Source organism: Grus americana, chromosome 15 (genome assembly GCF_028858705.1).
Source record: "Grus americana isolate bGruAme1 chromosome 15, bGruAme1.mat, whole genome shotgun sequence".
Classification (NCBI taxonomy): domain Eukaryota; kingdom Metazoa; phylum Chordata; class Aves; order Gruiformes; family Gruidae; genus Grus; species Grus americana.
Genome location: NC_072866.1, coordinates 16,655,905 through 16,677,896, shown reverse-complemented (window position 1 = coordinate 16,677,896; position 21,992 = coordinate 16,655,905). Strand labels below are relative to the sequence as shown.

The 21,992-nt window shown below is 52.5% G+C and overlaps 2 protein-coding genes across 2 annotated transcripts in view; both read right to left on the bottom strand.

Moving 5' to 3' along the window:
- SYT17 (synaptotagmin 17) overlaps positions 1-3,557 on the bottom strand; it is a 38,862-nt gene extending 35,305 nt beyond the window's left edge. The window contains exons 1-2 of the mRNA XM_054842503.1: positions 3,415-3,557; positions 116-133 (exon numbers count right to left, since the gene is read on the bottom strand). Coding sequence (XP_054698478.1) covers positions 116-133; positions 3,415-3,429 — 33 coding nt within the window. The 5' untranslated portion in view covers positions 3,430-3,557. The remainder of the gene's footprint in view (positions 1-115; positions 134-3,414) is intronic.
- Positions 3,558-15,994: 12,437 nt separating this feature from the next.
- Positions 15,995-21,935, bottom strand: ITPRIPL2 (ITPRIP like 2). Its single transcript, XM_054843269.1, has 2 exons — positions 21,878-21,935; positions 15,995-21,328 (listed from the first exon to the last, which is right to left on the bottom strand). Exons 1-2 carry the CDS (start codon positions 21,933-21,935, stop codon positions 19,776-19,778), a joined length of 1,611 nt encoding a protein of 536 aa, XP_054699244.1. The 3' UTR covers positions 15,995-19,775.
- Between the last annotated feature and the right edge of the window lie 57 nt (positions 21,936-21,992).

The following is a 21,992-nucleotide window of genomic DNA, read 5'->3' as shown; positions in this document are numbered from 1 at the left end:
AAAATGCAGTGCATTACTTATATCTAGGACATCAGTAAAGAGTCAGAAAATACGAGACAATCCCCTCAGGATGGAGCGAGAAGACAGTGGAGAGTGAATCATCAGATTAACTCACCTCATTTATTGGCTCCAACTGTCCTTTTAGACATCCAGGATGAAGCAAAGGGGAGCAAAATGAAAAAGACAAAAACAGGTTACCAATGCTCAAATAACTTCAAATTTTCTGCCGTGACATGCCCCGGCCTGGGATGAGCTTGAATTTCTGGCAAGACGGTACCTTGAAAATGTCAGAGGAAGGAGAGGTCTCCTGACCAGGCATCAGCTTCTGCTGCTTCCAGTCCCTCCCCACCAAGCTCCCTCTGCTCCTCCTTCCCCAGGAGCAAAATTCCCAATGCTGGAGTATGAAATCCTGCCCACTGCCCCTCGCTAACAGGGTATCACATGCAACCACTTCTTTTCTTTTCTTTTCTTTTCTTTAATAACCTGTCTCTAATTGCAGCAACCACTTGCTGCTGACAGCAAACCGCATCCAAATTTTCCAGTTAAGATGCCACAATGGAAAAAAAGGCTTTCCTCCAGAATCAGCCCATATAAACGCAGTTTCAGTGCCAACTTGTTAAAAGCACCGTTTCTAGGAAGGGGCACAGACTCAGAATACTCTCCATTATGTACCCATCACTTGAGGCAGCTGGGCACCTTCGTCCTCATCCTCAGATGTGACTTGAAGAATACAAAAAAATAGAAGTTAAGCGCTTAAAACTTGAGTCACAGACTCCAGTTCGAAAATCCGCACTGCAGCCACTTCCTCCAAGTCACGGAGGAAATCTAGAGCAAAGGAAGAAATCATCACCAGACAGTGGTTTACTCCCAAAGCCACCCTTGGAATATTATACTTGACCCACTTCATCGATACCTGGAGATTTCGCAGCATTTCAGATGCCTGCTGAAACGTCTTTCCTATCACTTTCACGCCTAAGAGTTTCCTAATTGTCCTGGCTGTCTTTCCATAGAGGGAATCCCTAAAAACCAAAACAAATCACCCAAAACCAAACTACACAAAACCCCCAAACACTTTACTCTTCCACACACAGAAATTGGTTTCTAGCTCTACGTTCGTGTAAGGGCCAAGAGCAGCCTTTTGTAAAGAAGCCGGGACACAGAAGTTGCCTTTAGTTCCAAGACCTCTCCCCCGGACGGCGTTTCAGCACAAGCCGCCCTTTCAAACTTCGTGGAAACCAGTGCTTGGAGAAAAGGCCGTCACTTGGTAGAAACACAAAGCAAGAGACTGGAAATGCTGCAGTGCGATGTGACGAGACAGCGGTTACCAGATACCCGTGGACCAACTGTTTAAGAAAATCCTACATGGCTTAAAGGGCTTTATCATTCCTTATTAACACAAAGTTGCAGCCAAAGCACGGCAGCCAAAGCTACAGTGGTTTAGCAAAGCTGCAACGAGAACATTTAAACTGCTCTAGAATGAAGCGGCTGGATGCGTGCCACACGATCGAACGCCGTAGCACGTGCTGTGCGAAGGAAGTGGCATTTCCAAATGGCCCGCAGGGACGCGCGGTAGGCTCGTGTCAAACAGCCCTCCTGGTGACACGAAACCAGCCCCACGAACACGCAGCGGTCCCCCGGGCACCACAATAAAGCGCCTCCGTGATCACCCACAAATCTCCACCAGGAAACGGGAGGACAGAAACACGAACTAAGCATTAGAGTGCAGAAGAGGTAAACAAGTAACCAGGGCCGTACAGGGCTTAAAGGCAGGGACCTATAAAAGCAGAGCAAACACGACCAGCTGTGCGCATCCACCTCGCTCACAGCGGGCGCAGGGTCGGCGCTGGGGAAGGGCGGAGGTTTAGGGAAGGATGCGACAGCAGCAGGCGCTGGGGGATCCCAGGGAGCAAAGCTGCTGCAACGCGCTCAGCACCCCAAGGAGAAGGGCTTGGCCCCCCGGGGTCAGGGAGACACCGTCACGCCCTGCCGTGTCGCCCCAAGCTGAGGAGCGGAGGACAACCCAGCTGGGAGCCCCCCAGCCGGGAGCGAACCCTCATCGTGGGCCGAGCACGGCTGTCCCAGGCGCATCCCCTCGTCTGGATTCAGGGCAGGGCTACATCCCCGCCTCGCACCAGCACCCCCAGTCTGCCCAGGCCCACGGCGAGGGCCCCCCGCCCCAAAGCGGCACAGCCGCTGGTCACAGGCAGGTGAAGGGACCAGCTACAACAACCTGCCATGGCAGTGGCCCCGGGGATGCTGCAGCAGGGTGGGGTCCCCACTGGTGATGGACCACGTTGTGCCCCTGCAGTTACACCCCCAGGGAAGGCTCACAAGCCCCACCACAGCCTAGGGACAGTGGGGTCCCCCCAGACACGCACCCGTGGGTGGCCTCCCACCACCCCAACCTGACCAACACCACAGCGTGGGAATAACAGGGTCACCCCTCTGCCCTCATCCCCACCCGGGTACCCCCACCTCGCACACGGGGGGCCCTGACAGTGGCACAGCCGGTGAGCCTGCCCGGCCCCACTCGGGGTCCCCAGGAGCCCTGCACCCACCCGGCCGCAGCCACCTCCCGGGGTTCACCCACGGGTGGCTCCAGCCAGCTCCCGCCCACCCGGCGCCGCGGCGGCTCTGCCCCGAGTGGGAGGGGGGCCGCGGGGGCACGGCGGGTGGCTGGAGGTGGACGCGACCCCGCGGGACGGGGGGGTCACGGGTGGCGCTGATAGGGGTGTCTGTATCAACGCCCCAGCGCCGGACCCCCCCCGCGCAGCTGGAAATGCTCCGCTCGGGTTTATCTTAAAACTGGGCGGCAGCCTTCGGAGCCACGGCTGGAAAACAGGCAGGGAACTGCAGGGCCGGAGGGGAAAATCGCTCAGGATTTAAATCAGCCCCAAACCCCGCTCCGCCCCGCACCGCCGGCGGATCCCAGCCAGGATGCCCAAGGCTGGGGCTGGCCGTGCCCCCCACCCAGCCGTGCCCCCCACCCCGCCGGGCTCTGCCCAGCCTGGAGGGGCCGACTCGGTCCCCAGCGCATCTCAGTCCGCCCGCGGGGTTGAGCATCCTCCTCCTCCTCCTCCCCGCAAGAAGTCCTTGTGCGGCTCGCACCCCCCCGGGGGCACCCCGCTGCCCCCGGCAGAGAGGGGAGAGGGCTGGGGGCTGCCCGGCGCCCCCCGCACAGCGGGCTGCAAGCCCCGCTCCTGCCCCGGCCCCGCCTGCCCCCCTCGCCGGGAACTCCTGCCCAGAACTTAACCCGAAGTTGCGCACCCGCACCGGGCAAGGAGCACGGGGGGGCACCGGCACCCGTCCCGCAGACGGAGCAGGGGGTCCCCCCACTCACGCCCCAGACAACAACACCCCCCCCCGGGACGCGGATCCTGCCGGGGTCCCGCAGCGCCGCCGCTCCGCACCCACCTGGATGTACGCCATCTTCCGCGGGGCGCGCACGGCGCCTCCCGCCGCGCTGCTCCGCTCCGCTCCACCCGCGCCCGCTGCGCCACGGCACGGCACGGCACGGCACCGCCCCGGGCGGGGGGCGGGCGGGGAGGGCGCGGCTGCAGCGCCCCGCGGGCCAGGAGCGGCTCCGCCGGTGTTCCGCGGCCGCGCAGGCACCGCGGGGGGCCGGGAGCCCCGCCGCCCCCCTCGGCTCGGTAAAACGCGCGTGGGGTTTGCGCTCCGAGGGGGCTGGCGCAGGCTCCTGCCCGCGGAACGTCCGCGGCGCGGCGGGAGCAACAGGTCGGCTGCAGCGCGGGCAAACACTGACCTCCAGAGGGCCCGGCGCGGAAATTCAGGGCTGGAACCCCCCCCCCCGGGCCCCGGGGAACGCAGCCGGGGGCGGCCCGGCCCGGCGGGAGGTGGCGGTAGAAGCAGGGGCTCGTAGGGATGGAGCGGGGCTGAGAGCGGTGGCCTTGTCTGATAAAGCAGTTTTTAGAGCAGCGCTGTCCCCCAAAGCTCGCTGTAAGAGAAGCCGCCGTAAGCACAGCAGAGTTTCAACAGGGATGTGGCGGGTTTATGAACAAAGTGAAAACGTACGCACTCGCATCCTCTCAAGCCAAGGTGAGGAGCAGGAGTAAGGAGCGAGCTTTTATCCCACAGACCGCACCGAGCGTCGCCTTGCTTGGCTCCACGTCCCTGTGCCGACGTATCGGGTCCTTGCCAGAGGCAGGGTGGGAGGGATGCGGTCCGGCGATGGGAGCCTCTCCAGCAAATCCCACCGAGCGGGTGGTCGGAACCTGGCGAGCTCGGGTAGGAAAGTGGTCTTCTTTGAGGTCAAACTCTTGGCAAGGGAAAGCAGAGGAAAGGTGGAGATTTGGGGCTGCTCCTCTTGAGCACCACCTTGGTACCACACAAATTACAGGCTCCCCTACGTGCTGCTGCAAATGAAGGCTCCTGCCCTCAGCTTCGGAGGAAAAGTCTCCGAATACACTGCTGGCACGTGGATGTACACTAAACCCTGAGCAAAGGCAGGGAGGCAGCAGGGTACAGCTCAGCCCGGCTGGACGGTCAGCAGTTGAGTGCTACAGGGCGCTTCCCTGACTCACACCGGCCCCGTTACACCTCAGTTTACTGTGGTGAACGGTAAAAACATCTCCTGCTCTGGGGAACGGGATACTACAGCTTCAGACGCCGGCCAGGCTGAAGCCACGGGTCAGTGCTGCGCCGTGCGGCGAGGAGGGAGCCTCTGGACGGCTTTGGGAAGCTCTTGCATTACTGATCTCACGTAACGGCCCTTTTCAGTTCTCCCTGAATTCAACGAAAAACTCCCGTTGACTTCTGTGGGAAGGGCCATGCTCCAAGTTAAAAAATAAATTCTCTTTTTCCCCAGGGATAGCAGCTACTGCTTTAGAAAAATAATTACCACAGTGGAGATAAGCAAGGAAAAAAAAAAAAAACCAAAAAAGTAGTACGTACTTGTTTCAAGCAGTTTTGAGCATATGATTAAACTGTGGTACAAGTTGTTTGTCAATTTTTGCTCTGCAATTCTTTTTAATTCCACTTCTTTCCAAGTGCCAGTGTTTAAAATGTCAGCCTTTACTTTGAATATCGTTGCTCTTTTCATCTTGACTCACCACCGCCTTGATGCAGCTTGCAATAAGTGAACACATGGAAATTTTTTTTTTTTTACATGTTACAACGTAGTGAAGAGAGGCTTAAACTTTTCAAACAGATTTTTTTTGACTCCTTAAAGGCAGAATGCTGTGAGTCACAAAAACTATGGCATGCCTCACTATACATACGTTATGTGCATGTTTGTTACTTCATTAAAAACGTTTAGGATTGAGAAAGGGAGATCCAATGTTGCATCAATTGTCACCAACTTTTTTTTGGCTGACACACATAAGCATTACAAACCCAAAAAAGAAGGGCAAAAGAATTAAGTTTTACGGGGGGGGGGGGTGTCACTAATACTATTGATTTTTACAGGGAATGATTTCCCATGCTGTAGCAGCAGACGGTGGTACCAAGCGGTAAGATAGATGTGCTTCCCTTGCACACTCATACATATACATGCATTTAAGTGCCTTTTACACTGTTTCATGAAGGCTTTTAGATTACGTTCTCCCAGAAAATACATTCGCTAAGCTAACACAGCTCTAACCCAAAGAACATGATGGATTCGAAACAGCAGACAGGTGGTTATTGTAAAATCTAATTTCAAATCTGCATATGGCTGATGCTCTGATTAAGCTCTGCTTCTCCAGCACTCAGAATAAACAGACCCATTTGACATGATGACAACATAACCTTTGGATGTCCTTTACTGTGCACGCTCTGTGTCTGATAAGACGCATTCCATACTTCCCACATGTAATGGCTGCAATGCAGATGGCGAGGCTTGCAAATGCAAAATTTCAACACAGAAACCAAGGTAATTAACACCGCTTTTGCAGAATATGATTTTATGATAGATTTCTATTCTTACTGATATTAATACACGACGGGAATAACATCAGCTACATCCAGAGCACGCGCTTGAATCATTATAACCAGCCCAGCAAGTAGCAAAATCTACCTCCGGCATAGAAATCAGTTCAGCAGCTTCTCAGCCAAACCAGAGCCAGGGCTGCCGATACTCAAAACGCCATGTCCGCGCGTGTCTTCCAAGCCAAAGGCTTTCAGCTGCTGCGTGCCTGAAAGTTAAGAGAGAAGAGCATCACTCTGGAAAGCAGAGAAAGGAAGGAAAGAAATCTGATGGCTGTTTCAAAGGATTTTTATGTGAATCCTCCTAAAGCAATCGGCAGTGCTTTCTGCTGCGAGGGGGAAAGCGAGGAGAAAAGTGGTGGTGCAAGATAAGATGAGATGTCTTACTCTGCTCTTCACATGCCAAGTCCTTATCATCATCGCTTGAGCCTGCTGGAATAGCCAGCTACCACTCTGCCTAAAAATAAGCTGCTTATCTCCAGATGTTTTCATAAATAGCAAGCCATCGTAGCCGGTGCTTCCCCACTGCTGTTGGCAGCCCACAAAGGTCCAGCTTCTCTCATCATTACAGGATTAGTTTCATTCCCCACAGCACCATCTCTCCAATGAAATCATCTCGGATTGACTCTTCCGGAGCCATCTCTAGCAACGTGCTTGCCTCCTTGCAGGGTGCGTGGAAACGCAGTTTCCCTCTGTGGTTTTTCAGGCCTTTTTCTGCCTTGGCGTTTGTACCTTGAAGGGGTAAGCCCATGAGGTTTTGGGCAACCAGGAGCAGGGCTGTTCCCCACAACCCACGCTTAGGAGAGATGAAGGGCCAGTGGGCACCGCTGCAGAGACTCTGAGCAGCAGAGTAGCACATGGGGGAAAAACCAGGATAAATACCCGTCCTTGGGAGGGCAAGCCAGGCTCTGAGAAGCAGATCCACCCCAGCTGCTGAAGTAGAAAGCAGCAAACTCTGCTCACCTGCCTTTGCCCCCAGCTGCATCCCAGCAGAGACCCGAAACGCGGTGCAGGTGAGAGGGACGGTTTGCTCTGCAGCAGGACAGCTCTGCCGTGCTGGCCCCACACCTCGTAGTCTCTCAGCAGCAAGGATTAGCTTTGATTTGCAGTAGGAACCTGCATTTCTTCTAGCTCTAGGACTGACTCAGCGCCAGGGTCTGTGTTGCGCTTTGTTACGAGTGAGAAAACGCGTGACGTGACCTGAGCTGAGTTCCGCTTCCTCCTGATGGCAAAGGTGCGAGCTCAACCCCGCCAGCTGCCTGCCCAGGCTCCCGTGCCGATCCCTTCGGTCCCTTCTCCCGAATTCCCACGCAGGAGCGTGCCCAGACAGCTTTGTTTGCGGTAGAGAGAGGTTATTCCCTTCCCCCAGATCATTCCTGGTGCGCTCCAGGGGTCAGCAGGAAGCCTGGGCCCCCAGCACCTCCGTCCCAAGCTCTGGCCCCTCGAGGCACGCGACACGGGTCTCGCGCCAGCGATGATGCAGTTCCCAGCAGGAGCTGGGCTGACAGCAGCGTGACAGACAGGGATTCCAGCTAGTGACAACAGGGGAAGGTGCTACAACCCATTTCCATGACTCACCCAGCCTTTGGTCTCAACCGTCTCTAAATTAGCCCCTCAACTCCGTGGACCTTTGTGAACGTGCCCGATTCGAAGCCAGGATGCCGTTCCCAGGCTTCTGCGTTTTCAGTAGCCAACTGTTCTTTCGATTTCATCGCGTTCCCCTCCTCCTTCTCTGCAATTTTCCTAAGCTCACATCCCTTTCTGATTTGGCATTCCCTACCCCAGGATGGCCCTTTTGTCACATCTCCCGTGCCCGACTGACGCCCGTAGCCAGGAGGAAACCGCCGGCGCTCGCCGGGCTCGTGGCTGTGCCCTGGAAAGCACTCCTCTGCTTCACTTGAGGAACAGCCGCTGCTGACGCTGCATCTTCTGCGGCACATCTGGATTGTTAACCGGCCACCTGGCAGCTCCCTGATTGGCAATATCAGTAAAAGCACATTTTTCTCTTTTCTTAAGTCTCCAGATAAAGCGGCTAAATTTGATCTAAAATCCTCAGATCCTCATTGCCTCACGTAACGTATAATGGCCTTGCTCATGCCATAAAAACTACAGCTACTCCATTGCACTTGCACGCTTTCTGTTTTGTCTTTAACACGCGTTCTGGCAGGGAACTGAATGACACAGCATAATCTATTAAAGCTATTTCTATAGTAAACAGAGATAAAAACCACAGCCAAAGGGCATGCAGCCTCCAAGGAAGCAGGCACCGCATATCATTGTATCAAGCACTCGAATCCAAGTTCCTGCTCGAAGGAAACCCGTCCCCGGAGGCAGCCGTCGCCGCCCGGTTGAGTCGTGCTGGGTTCCGACACGCTGACCACCGAGCATCATCAGCTGACGGCGCTGAAAGCAAATGGTGACTGCTAGGTCATGTGTAAAGATGAATGTGAGGTCATGTTCTTTCGATGACCTAACCTTGCAATAAAGACAGGACCTCTGTGGCCTGGGACTCGCTCGCTCGCAGGGTCCCTCCCGACTCGGGGCAATTTCGGCAGCGGGAGAGCCCCACGGAGAAGGCACAGCGCTGCCAGGACTCTTCTGCTTTGGAACTCGCTCCTTGCTTTTAGGCCAAAAAAGCTTGGATACGGTACGCTTTGGGTCATGCTAAAAAGCCGGAGTATTTTCAGACTTCCGAGGAGAGAACGTTGTATTTATAGGGAAGTTCAGTTTTTCAGCTGCTTTTGTAATTCATTTTGTTTCCGACTGGTTTATTCAAGCTGTAGGGCTGAGGAGTTAGCGGCTAGATTTCTTTTCCAGGCTCACATTTCTGACTGTTTGCAGACATAGGGCAGAGCTATTTTTGTCATCTAAATCAGCAGAGAGAATATCTCACAATCCCCACTGAAGCAAATTCCTAAGGAAGCGAGCTCTATTTTTATAGAAAATTTCTACTTAGTATTTGTTTTAATCTAATGACTGAGAAACGAGCACCATCAGCCTTTCTGAAGCCGAGCAGCAGTATCCCCCTTTCTCAGGAAGACAAATCCAGCAGAAGGAGAGTCATTCCTACCAAGAGGAGCCGCAAACGCGGCTTCCCAAGCCCCGGGGGATGCAGCACGACCCCGGCGAGGGGGGCTGAGCAAATGGGGGACAGAACCCACGTCTCCGAAGTGGCACAACTTCAGAGGTAAAGACAATCAAGATACTTCCAGCGCCCATCTTAAAAAGCAAGAGGGTAACTTCTAAGAAGGTCGGAGTGGGGGATTTTGTAGAATGAGGCACGCTCAGTCTCACGTTGGCTCAGGGTCATCTCTCTGAGACTCAGGGATAAAATTGTAAGATAAACGCTGAGAGTTTTGGGTGGGTTACAAACTCACGGATGACTTCTTTTAGAAGAACGGGCTCATCCCCTGGAAGTTGTTCGAGTAACTGTGCTACGACTCTTCCTATTTGCTTCACACTGATTTAGTTTGTCACAATTTTAAATATTCCTTTCCTGTTCGCGCGAACGTTAAAACCTATGTCAAACCCAGGCAGGGGAGGGGGAGGGACTGGCACTTAGAGTTTTCTCCTTTCCAGCAGAGGCCTGAAGACGTAAGTTAACGCAGAAACAGATGTGGTCAAGCACACGTTCTTCAACTAAATCAGCAAGGCTTCGTAACTGAGCCCCGGGGCTGTGCAGCTGTAAAATGTAGCAAAAGCTACCCAAAACCATTTAAAAATGGCTGGTAAGGGAAAAGCTTTTAAATTATGAAACAAATGACCAAAACAGAAAAACAGAGGTTGCTTAAAGCTTTGGAAAAAACCAGTATCAACAGCAATAAAACCACTTCTGAGCGGTGGAGGAACGGCCACAGGGATGAGTTTAGGGTCCTTCAGCTGCAAATACCAAACCATCATTTGCAAAAACATGCCCACGTCGACTTCAGAATTCAACAGGTTCAAAAGGGCAAGACTATTTTTATTCCAAACGGCTCCTTTTCCAAGCGTCCCCTCACAGCAGCAGCAACCGGTACATCTGGTTTTCCCATCTCATTAGGCAGATGTGCAAAATACTGTATCACGCAGTAGAGCTAAACTTGGTGGGCTAAAGGGGTAATTTGCATTCTAAAGTACTGCAGCGCTTAGCTAAGAAATACATGGGATTATGGAATATTTCTGCCTCGTAGGGACCTCAGTTTCACCTGTTTCTGTTGTTGGGGTTGGTTTTTTTTCCTCCTACGCCCCATTTCTATGCATTTACCCTGCAGTGTTTGCACTGCAACGTAGCTCTGCTGAAGAAGGAATCTGTAAATCCAGCTAAATGCAACCAATATAAATGAACCAAGGCCTTTCCGAATTAAAATTTCCTTCTCGTTAGGAATCTCTTCTCTGGACATTAACGGAAACCAAAATCACTACACAAAGCAAAACGCTGTGCTCCCTGCCGGTCTTGGAAGGCAAACCTGTCTTTATCAGAGACCGAGCCAACCTCCTATGCAAAAGTCTGCAGGAGCTGCTCAAATCCAGGTGTACAATTCCTCCTTGCCGCTGGGCGCTCCCCTGGGTGCCTGCCTGACGAACCCCATTCCCAGAAATCAGACGGCAGCACGTCGGCTCTCGGGGTCGCTCCCTGCGTTACGCAGGAGCAGCACGGTACGTCCCTCCTCTCCCTGATCAAGACACGCCGTCGGGGAAGGTGTCTCTGCTCCTGAGCAACGTCCCGGTGCAGGTCCAGCTCTATCTGTGCCTCATGCCCCTGCGCCAATAGCTCAGCCAGTACCACGGGCCATCAGGGGTGACTAGCTGCATCCCACTGACCCCAGAAAAGCAGTTTCTATGAGTCGAGGACTGCATTTGCCCTTTCCCAAGGGAGGAAGCTTACTTGCGGCATCCCTGTTACGGCCTTGAGCTGGGGACCTCGTTAGCAACGCAAAAAAGTTTTCGAGCAGAAAAGGGAAAAAAGTAAATCTGATCTCATCCTGGCTTCCTCCCCCACTGGCAGAAACAGAGCGGCCGTGGCCAGCGCGTGGTCGCCATCTCATCCCCGTTCTGCCGGGCTGCCGTTAAGAGGTTATGAAAATACTGCGCAGGAGAAGGGAGTTACCCGTCTGCTCCCTTCGCTGCAAGGGACCCGTCGCGGAGGGGGAAAATCTGCTGAAAACACCCCCCGCTTGCTCTCGAGGGGCAGAGATGTGCCGGAGCAGCCAGGACAGCATACCCTGGTATGTGCTGGCTCCTGCGTTCAATCCGAGCAGCACATCATCCACCCAGAATTAACCTTCTGCTCTGCAACTCACAAGTTTCCGGGGCGGCTGTGTTTGCTAACCACTGGGAGCAAGACTTTTTATTCAAATAAAATACCTGTGCACTTCACACGCAGCTACTCCAGTGGCCGCCAGGCAAATAGATGCTCAAACTGTTGTGCTGCCGGAGCCCTTTGACCTGAAAGTCTCATTATAAAGGTCTTTATTGGCCAAAGAGAGGAATTTCACCCCCGAAAGGGCCCTTTTTCAGGTAGGAGCCATCGTACCCCTCCAGCTGCCAGAGACGGGTGAACAGCGCTTTCACCAGCCGACATTTCGGAAGGCAGAAAGCGGTGCTCAAACCACATCTTCCACAAAAGCTACAAGCCCTGACAGCTTTGGCTGAAGAAGTTCATGCAAATCCCAGAGTCAGCCCTCCGAAAAGCCGTCACGGTTTCCGTTGAGGGCTGATGCTTCTGATGGCCATCGCTGGCCTCGTCTTCCCCAAGGTGAGGCACCTGCCCCTCCTTGCAGCGTCGCTGCGTTCCCGCCGTTCCCCTTTCTCCCACCATCTCCCCTCCAGCTCGCCTACGTGGGTGTTTCTGTTGTCGCTCGAAGTTGGATAATAATTTCATCCCACAGCATCTCATTATAATTAGCTCTTAATTGCCACTTAACACAGGGATCATTTTGGAAGACCATAACGATTCTTCCTTGAGGAATTATTTGAGTGTTGAAAGCTCGTTACGATGTGCCCTATAAATGTTTTGGGTAATGAGAATTATTTCAAGAGGCAGATTTAGAACACCACTGCTCACACAAGCTCTGCACACAAGATTTGTATGGTTTCTTGGAGCACTAGTAGCATTTCCAAGGAGCAAACCACAAAAGTCGGTGTGTTTTGCTAGCAGCCTCCCTCCCTCCGGCACCCACCGTGTCTTTATCCTGGAAGTGGGAAGGTTTTAAGGAGCACCTGTAAAACGCGGGGGGTAAACGTCACGGTGAAGTCGCATTGCCGCTGCTCTGCTGGAATTGGTGCGCTCAGCCAGGTGCAGCACATCATGAAACTCTGCGCCTCAGGGTAGACAGCCACTCGAGGAGCCAGGAGATAAGCACGCTGTTAGAAGAAACTCCTCCTTGGGCATACACAAAGCTTCGGCCAAGACCTGCTTTGGTCCTGAACAAGTTAGACTCCTGCGAGATTTGAAAACAGACAATTTGCCAAAGTCTTACTAATTACCTGCATTCTCACAGCAGAAGTTACAACCGAGTGCCAGTCCACTTTATTTAGTCGTCTGCGTGCCAGGGCAGCAGTGAGGGGCTGGAGAGAGGCCTGATGCTCTCTTACCAGGCAGCGCCTCGTACGCACCGTGCCTCTTAAGCGAGCCGTCCTGCCAACGGGCAGTTTAACGTCTGTCTGCAGCGCTCTGGAAAACGCCACACTGAAATAAAAGGGGGAAAATGGGTTTATTGGTTTGTCGGAGTCTGCTGCTGCTGTTCTCCTACCTAACCCTGCCACTGTTTTTTTTTTAATATTCGGGAGATGTCAGGAGTTTTGGTAGGGTCTGAATGGCTGCTGAGCTCAAGCAGCTTCTGGGAAAACACTCACAGGCTCTGTATAGAAACGCTTTTTTGGAGAAGTGCCCATGATTCACAATCCTTATGACTAGCAAGTTTCTCCTTTTTGAAACACACTTAAACAAACCTCCAAGGGCGTCTGACAAAACGAGATGCTCAGGAGACACACGGATACCCTCGTACAACCGCCTCTTCGGCGGCAGCCCCCTCCACCAGCGGACAGACTGGGAGCTGAGAACTGGGTGAAACACCAGCTGGAGGAAGACCCTACCAACACCTCCCCGCAGAAGCCAGGCCCGCACGACTTATTCAAAATGAAGTAGCAGTCTGTAACGTGGCTGGTAATTCGCTGATGTTTGTATGCCTAAGCGTGGTCCTAGAAGAGAGCTTCCAAGAAGCAGTAAGAATTCATTCCTAAATGCATTGCACAGTGCAGAGAAGTCTTTTGCAACAGAAATAGAGCAATGACTCATTTCCTCTGTAGCTGCTGCTCCAGCGCTTCACTCGCGCAGGCAGCGGAGCGGCTCCCTGTGCCATGCCAGCAGGGACTGGGAAACTCAAGAGCAGTTTCCAGCACGCGTAAACCTAGCTGAATTTCCATCAGGACTTGTCTTTAAAAGCCGTGATCCCAGAGCATCATCTGGGATAGCACGGGAGACAGATTCGCAAACCGTTCCCCAACACTCCCTCCCTCGCTGGGAGTATTGTATTTCAGCATTTTAATTTTGCGCAGAATCAAACATCGGAAGAGTGATCCAAGAGTTGCCCCCTCCCTTGCCCTCCCCTGACGCGTGGCTAGTAAGCACACTGATTTGCCAGTGAATTCAGCTCCGAGTTTCTCTTCTCCCATACTTGAAACGGGAAAGGAGCAGACTGAAATAGCAGTGGAGAAGTGGGCTATCTCGTTGAAGTTTGCTACTGTTCTTCCTCTGTTTCTACAGCTAGCAGGTCTCTATCAGTACACCAAGACTCTTCAAAGCAACTCTTCCACTTTCTCCACTAGAAATCTATCATAAGGGTAATTTTTCTTCTGTGATAGCTAGTAACCGTCACAGCCTAATCCCCGTCATTCCTACCTTCTTGATTCCTTACCTCCCCCTTTTTTTCCCTGCCCAGATTATTGTATGGACTCTGCGGCAGGGACAGAAGCCAATAGAGGATGACGAGTATCTTGAAAACACCAGCAAGCCCTTATTACACCCAGCCCAGGCCAGAGAACTGAGTATTCTCTATGCAGCTTTGGTCCTGGTTGTGGGGGTTGTGCGTGGAATTCCCAGGGGTCTCAATAAACGCAGCCTGTAACTTGAGCACACAGACATTTTCGGAGTCTCTGAATCAGCATTGCTATCCTTTAAAAGCAAAAAAAATAAGGCTTCCTTAACACAGAAGACTGGTACACGATGACATTTGATGCATAGGCGTTTGTAACAACCTTTAAGAGTTTTGCGTGTAAATAGTTATTTGAATCCTAACAGCCTGTCGCACAGATACAGAACATACGTTATCTATAGCTCTGTTGCCGATCGAGTCTTACAGCGCTTTGAATCTCTTATAAAGCAGTTGCAAATATGCCAATTCTTGGTTACGTATTTAAAATAGGAGGCTGCAGGCACACACGCACAAGAGCACAGGTAGTCTCTTAATGAGGCATACCGTATGTTTGAGAAACCCATGACAGTGATATAATGTACAGGCAGACCTATCTACGGTCAGCCCTCCATATCCTGCTTATTTTAGAGTTGTGAGCTACTCAGACCCCCCTGAGTAAGCAGAGCGCTGTGCTCAGAAGCATCAGCAAGCCCTGAAGGTGAATCCACGTCCTTAAAGGGGTGCAGGTCCCTGCCCCGACGTCGACCGCCCACTTCCCAGCGCTATCGGCCCAGTGAAAGCGAAAGTGGGGCTGGCTGCTTTTCTGCCAGCTACTCAAATTAATTCTCATCCGTCAGAACGTCACTTACCTCAGGGAGGACTCACCAGGCAGACATTTAAAGAGGCGACACAGGAAATAAACCAGCCTAGAAAAGCAAATTTCTCATGCGTGAACTCTTTTGGAGCCTTATGAAAATGGGATGCACAAGTGAGAGTCCCTTCCCCTCCAGGTAGCTTTGACGTGCATTAGCAGGACGTAATCAGCAATTCGCTCCTGGCTGCTTTACAAGGGAGGTATTTGCACAGGGATGGAAAGATTTTAAACAATTTATCCAATGAGATGGATGCAAACCGGCTTTTCTTTAAACACCAAGCATGCAAGTCCGTAGGCCAGTTAATTTTTTGTTAACAGATTTATCACGAAAGGAAACTCCTGTGTTTCTTTAATGATTTTCTGCTGAATAGAAACTCAGGCTTCAAAGAGAAATATTTCACAGCAAGGAATGAATGGAGACCAGAGGATGGTTACTGCTTTTAAAGGAAGCCATTAATATGAGATAAAGTTATTAAAGAGGTAAAGATCTAAATACACTTCCTCCGCGCTGACTTGGGTGACTGAGTGTTGACACTAAAGGAATGACATTCTTCCAGTCCTGGCCAGCGAGAAGTCCGTTAGCCGGTGGGGCTGCCGGGCACTGCACCGCCGACTGCTGCCCCTCTTACAGAAGCTACTCCCTGCAAGGTAAGAGGCAGGCACACAAAGGCCTGGAGACAGTTATTTTCAGCCTAGCTTTGGTTTAATGATTAAAAAGCTCGGGGTCTTGCTGGTATTTCATTCTTTAGTAGGGAACATCAGCACAAGCCACACGTGTATAGTTCTGGCATCTTACCAAAGACTAACAAAGGACAGGTAACTCGCTGGCCCATCCACGAAACCAGCCGGAGATTTTCCATATGCGATAAAACGCAACCTACACAGTTTGGAACGGAGACGTGTCTGTACACGTCACGCTGAAAGGCTCACACAGATACTGTGAAAAGAAGAAGTCCTAGCTCTTCATTAAGCACCAGAAAAAGGAGATTTTATGCAGCAACCTGAAACTGGAGCCAAAGAAACAAGAACTGATGCCTTCTTAACCTCTGAGCGAGACAGCCACAAAGCCCAGCGTGCTCCGTTTCAAAAGTCAGCACCACCACAGAGGGTGCCAGCTGCGCTCCAGGCTCCCTCCTGGCTCTCCTCCCGCATCCCTCTGCGCATCCCCAAGGCGAGGACTTGTGCTTTCCCAGGGTTTTGCCACTTCAGTAGTCTCCTCCTAAAGAGCACATAAACCTGCTGATCAGAGTCTTGGGGCTGCAGGTAGCCTTTGCTGAAAAGAAGATAACAAGGAATTTAAATCTTGAGGCACAGATGCTGTTTATTACTACAGTGAAATATTAAAACCATCAACTTTTTATGGAAACAATAAAAGTGCAAGTGTATTTTGATATTAAATAGAAAATGAATTTATAAAGGTTTCATTAAAACGGGCTGACACTTTGAGCCTATAAACACTTTTTTTTTTTTTTTTTTTTTAAGAAAAAAAACACAATAGCAGCTGAACACTTTAGTTTAATCTTTGGTCTGATTATTAACCAGCAAAAAATAGTTGTACCAAGAATATCCATTGCAAACAGACACTTAAAATTTACATTACTCTGCAGAGATTCAAAATCAAAAGAGGAATGTTTTTCAGACATTTAGTCAGATAAGAAATAACGATGTCTTTGAGAAATACACAGCATTTTTCAATACAAAATGAAGTCACATATATGCATTTTGGTACTATAAATAAACTTATTCTCTTGCAAGAGAATTCCCAATCAACGTTCAACAGAAACAACTTCATTTGCACAGAGTCTTTGCAAAATGAGGTTGCAGATAAAGAGAAGCAAGAACCCACATCAGTGCTAAGTAACACGCTCTTTCTTCCGCGTTCGCGTTTCAGTTTACACAGACAGAGGCAACCGTGCTGAATCCACAGTACACTACAACAGCTACGACCCTAACAAAGACGTATCCGTAGCCCTGCTCTGTGTACAGTATCCATGGGTTGGGAGAGGGAGAAGGCAGAAGGCCCACAGGATTACTTGTGTAGGTCAAGCTCTCCACACGCCTCCTTGCAGATAAGGCCCTGTAACAGCTCCAGCACGCTGCAGGTACCAGTGCTGTCACGTTTGTGGTGGAATAAGATGAATACCGTATTAGAACCCAATTTTTATCAGCTCCTTTTGTGAACTGTATTCATGAATGCATGCTTTATAGCAGATAAAGAAAATACACTTCGTATCTCAGTTGTACAACAGAGCCACAAGTTAATCCAAGAGATTTTCTCAGACCTCCCACCAACCGCATGCACGTTGCCTTACCGGCAGCAAGCCCCCTCTCAAGAAAGCTTGCCTGAGCCTAAGGTTAAAGCAAACACATACATCTTCTCCCATCACCAACCATCACAAACTCAAAAATGCCTCGCTGAACAAAAACTCACGCTGAAGATCCACCTACTTGGTGAATAAACTGAGGGTTTGCCTCACTCTTCAGCCCTGATGGATTCAACCACTTTGGAAATATTATCAAAGCAAAACCCACTTAAATCTCTCTTCCCTACACTCCAAAGCTGCCTTGCTTTCAATAGCTCTCTCCCAATTTTATCCCCATGTCCTTTGGCTTGTTTGCAGTGGATCTTCACTGAGAGTTTACCATCACACTCACTCACTCCTCAGCCCAACTTTCATTTTCTAAACTATTTATATTCTCCACCATCTCTCCTCATACATTTCCTAATGCAACTGTCTTTTCCTGGCATTACTACATTTTAGTGAGAAAGCCCTTACCAAGCCCGTTACAGATTTCCACGTATCGCAGCAATACTAAAACCACACCAAACATGCACCCCTTTTCAGAGAAAAGATCACTTTTCAGAGACAGGGTGCACAGTGATGTAAACAAACCGACAGCTGACTGAAGTGGTTATGATGCCAGAATTAACAGCTAAAGGGGTTTTATGTCACTGGTTCAGGCATCCACAACACCCTGGGCCGGTCATCTAGTCCTTCTTTGGGCAAAAGGTTCAATGGCATCGATTGCAGAACTGCGTTTTATTTCAAATACCAAGTAACACAACTCTGCAAAAATAGTACGTATCATGGTCTACTACCAAAAAAATAAATCAAAACACCAAGATAGCTCGTTTAGCCTTAAATACCATGTGCAAAGAACATTTGATCAATACTACCTATAAATACCCTATTTGTATTTGTAGAAAGAAGCACAGTGCTTCATATATAAAAATAACCCAACTTGCGGGTGTGACCTAGGCTATAATTACGTGAAAATAAGACTGCAGAGCAGTTAAAAAAACAGACAGAAGTAGGCAAACATCTGCCTAGGGAGTTTTTCCATTTAGAAAAATAGAATTTTATAAAGCTTCATAGATTTCGAAAATGTTTGGTTTGTGCTCTGATGCATAGAACTGTAAATAAAGCACACCGGTATCTCTATGTACATGAGGGAGAGGAGTGTATTAGTAACTCTGAGTTATCCTAAAGCTTCCCAGAAGTTACACTTGGTCATTTATAATTCACTTCAGACTGCTCGCCTAGGACATAGTGCAGTGGGTAATAAGGCACACGCTCAGTTTCCTGAGCGCCAGCAATTCAGCAACACATTTTGCGTATTAACACATCAAATACTTGAGCAGGTGACCCAATAAAGCGAGGATTTGAAGGTCTGAAGTTGCTGACACCCTGGGACACACCGGGTTCCCGTACTCCGGGTACCTGCACAGGGAGCTAAGGACACTTGCAGAGCTGGCTGCATTACAACTCACCAGGTTATTCCAGCGACTGGCACGTAACCAGGCAAGAAGTGGAAATTATCTGGCTGATGTTTCTATTTAGAGGATACCAGAATCCATAGCCTAGGACTGCCACTGTACCATGAATTAGTGCTAAATAATTTTAAAGTACCCTGAAATATTTCACTTCCTCCTCCCCGCAATAACTATTTGCTATAGCACGGCACTAGAAAATCCCATCAGGTTATTTGGTCAAAACACTGCCACAATCAGACAACTGGCTAGACAGTCATCCAAAAATCCCACCAAACTACTACGCGAGGGCAGGAGGACGCAGCAGTCAGCTTAAAGCACTGAGATTTGGACTGGTTTAAGGTTTGTTCCAAGAAAAAAATAATACAGAATGTCTCAGTTTTGTTGTTGGTCCTCAAGGTAAAGGAAATTCTAAGAAAATAATACTTGAAGCCACGGAAAAAAAAAAATCTCAACAAGAACCCACAAACAAACCAACCTCAGAGTATTTCCATAAAAGAAGGTTTTCTTCAGGATGATTCAAACATCATCCCTTTAACAAAATACTAATGCCTCCTCTGTAGCAAGTATTTAGTGCAGCCAATTACCCTAAAAAGAAGGCTTTTGTGAAAATAAAGTGCTATTGGTTTCCTTTTATCTACATTTCAATCCTTCAGTATAACCTTCACTTGAACAAGGAAACATGCAACTAAATTCTTCACACTGTTGTAGGAGACAGGTTTAGCTTCTTCCCTCAATTTTACATTAGCATGCGTATTGTATTTCTATTCAGCACAACGTAATTGATTACACAGGAAATTTAAAGCATGTCATTGAGCATTTCAAGCTGTGATCAACACCCTTGCTCTGGCGCTCATTGCATTTTAAGAGCATCTTGGTACACTGGGGGCGGGTTTGTTTGCACTTACAGGATTTTTAAATCCCAAATGGATTTTGTATCATAAAAAGCAAATCTCAGAAAAAGGTCAGTTTTGCCACTAAGACAAGTTAACATGGATTTCCAGAAATGTCAGTCTGAGCCTTGTTAAAGTTAGGCTTGCAAACAGTCGATTGAACGTAACGCTTCTCAACTAAGGCATTTCCCCAGAAATTTCACAATGTTCCCACGAACAACCAACAAGATTAAAAAACAAGAATCACAACTTCATTAAGTCTTGGCCTCTGGTTTCATAGTTTTCTCAGGTAGAGGAGAAAACCACAGGACCACATTTAAACAGATCCCACCTTCCTCAGGCAGATCCCACCTTCCTCAGGCTGGGAGCGCACGCTGCCTTGGCAGGGTCCGCTGGTGACGCTGGCCAACCTGGCCACCAGCTCACTCTCCCAGTGGCTCCTGCCTGGCCTCGGCAACGTGCCGGCACGGGGTGAGCGCTGGTCGCAAGTACCGCGGGCTGCTGTACATCCTGATGATGTGCGGGGCCTGGAACCAGGTGTTGATCAGCTGGAAGGCGGCCAGGTCCAGCGTGGGCCCGTCGAAGGCGGCCAGCAAATTCACAGGCGCGGCTTCCTTGAGGAACCGGGGCAGCGCCACGGCCTCGGGGAGGCTGGCGTTGCCCAGGAAGAAATGCATCAGCACCTGCTTGCGCAGGCAGTCCCTGAGGTACAGCACCAGGTCCTCCAGCCGCTCCACCAGGAACCGCTCGTCCCAGGCGTCCAAGGGCCCCTGCAGCAGCAGGGAGAAGAGGGCCGTCTTCAGCACGTAGGAGGAGAGCACCTGGCCCCACTGGGAGCAGAAGGGCTCCTCCAGGCCCTGCCTGCGGAGGTCCCGCAGGCCCTTGAGGATCTGCAGGCACTTGAGGTGGCAGGAGGAGGCCGGGGCCTGCTCCTTCAGCCAGCTCAGCAGCCGCTGCTCCTGCCGTGAAGCATTGAGGCCCCAGAGGGCCTCGGGGGCCGGGGGTGCCTGCGGGCCCTCGGGCGGCAGGGCCGTGAGGTAGAGCGCGTCGCCGAGGGGGATGGCAGGGATGAGGCGCACGGCCATGGAGATGTGGCAGCAGACGTAGTCGGAGCAGGGCAGGATGTGCAGCGTGGGCAGGCGCCCGGGGCAGGCCGAGAGGCTGATGCGGCAGCGCTCCTGCAGCCGGTACCGCACGGCACCCAGGCACCGCTGCAGGTGGCCCTGGAACCAGCGCAGCACCAGCCCCGAGGAGAGGTGGCTGCGGCCCTGCAGCTCCACACAGAAGCCCTCGGCGAAGGGCCGGTAGCGGCGCGGCCAGCCGGCTCTCGCTCGCAGGCCGCAGACGAAGGCACCGTGCGGCCCCAGCCCATCGGCGCGGCGCGGCTGGGGCTCCAGGTGCGGCGGCAGCCGCAGGGGCACCAGGATGTCGAAGCAGTCGGGGCTGCGCACCTTGTGCTGCTCGTAGGCGCTGCCGATGCGGACAAAGTCCCCGCGCAGGCTGAGGGCCAGCGGGCCGGGCTGCAGCCCCTGCGCCTTGGCGGCGCGCACCAGCTCGGCCACGACGCGCCCGACGTGCGCCTTGCTGTGGCCCAGCACATGGGGCGAGAGCCGCAGCTGCCGCGCGTAGAAGGTCTCCAGGGCGCTGCGCCGCGACCCCGCCGCCCCCGCCGCCCGGACCCCGCCGGGCCTCGGGCCGCCGCCCGCCGCGCCGCAGCAGCGGGCCAGCAGGCAGCCCAGCAGCAGCAGCGCCGAGCCCTTGAGGAACGGGACGGAACCCGCCTCCGCCGCGCCCTCCCCGGCCGCGCCGCCCCGCAGGGCCTGGTAGAGGCAGAGGAGCGCGGTGCAGAGGCCGGTCACCAGCGGCCACAAGACCCGCAAGTTGAGGGTGTAGACGGGCACGGCGCGGCGGGGGGTCGGGCCACGGGGGTGGCCGCCGCCCGGCCCCGCGGGCGGGGAGCGCCCGCCCCCGCCGCCGCCGCCCCCCTCCTCCGCCCCGGCCGCCCCCAGCGCGGGCCCCGCCGCTGTCCCCCCCCGCCCCGCCGCTGCCGGCACGGCGCTCGCCGCGCACCCCTCCTGCCTGCTGCCGCCGTTCCGCTGCGAGCCTTCCTCTTCCGAGGGAAGCGGCGCCGCGTCAGCCGCCGAGTGAGCTCAGAGGAAATGCCACGGGCGGCGGGCCCGGCCGCGGCGTGAGGGCCGGGGGCGTTGTCCGCCCGGGGCCGCCCGCGGGGCGGGGAGCGGCGCCGCCCGTTCCTTCCCGCTGCGCTGAGGGAGCGCGGGCCGGGCCTCGGGGCGCATCAGGGCCGGCCCCGCCAAGGGGGAGGCCGGGATCCCCGCAGCCCGGGCGGCTCCTTCCCCGAGGGCAGAGCCCCGCCGGCCCTGCACCGCGGCTGCCTGCGCTGGCCCTGAGAGCGGAGCCTGAGCCGCTGTGTGGGCACCAAACACGCGTGTCCGTGCCCCTCCCACCGCAACAGGACACTGCGGGGGGGGGGGGTGTTGATGTAAAACTGAGTGTTTCTGTATACCTGCATCAGGGGAGGGCTGTGTCGTCGGGGAGTGCTGCTGCCCGGGCAGTGGTGCCATGTCACAGGCTCCACCTTGCACATTTTCCTCAAGTAAAAGTGTTAAAGGTCTGTCCCG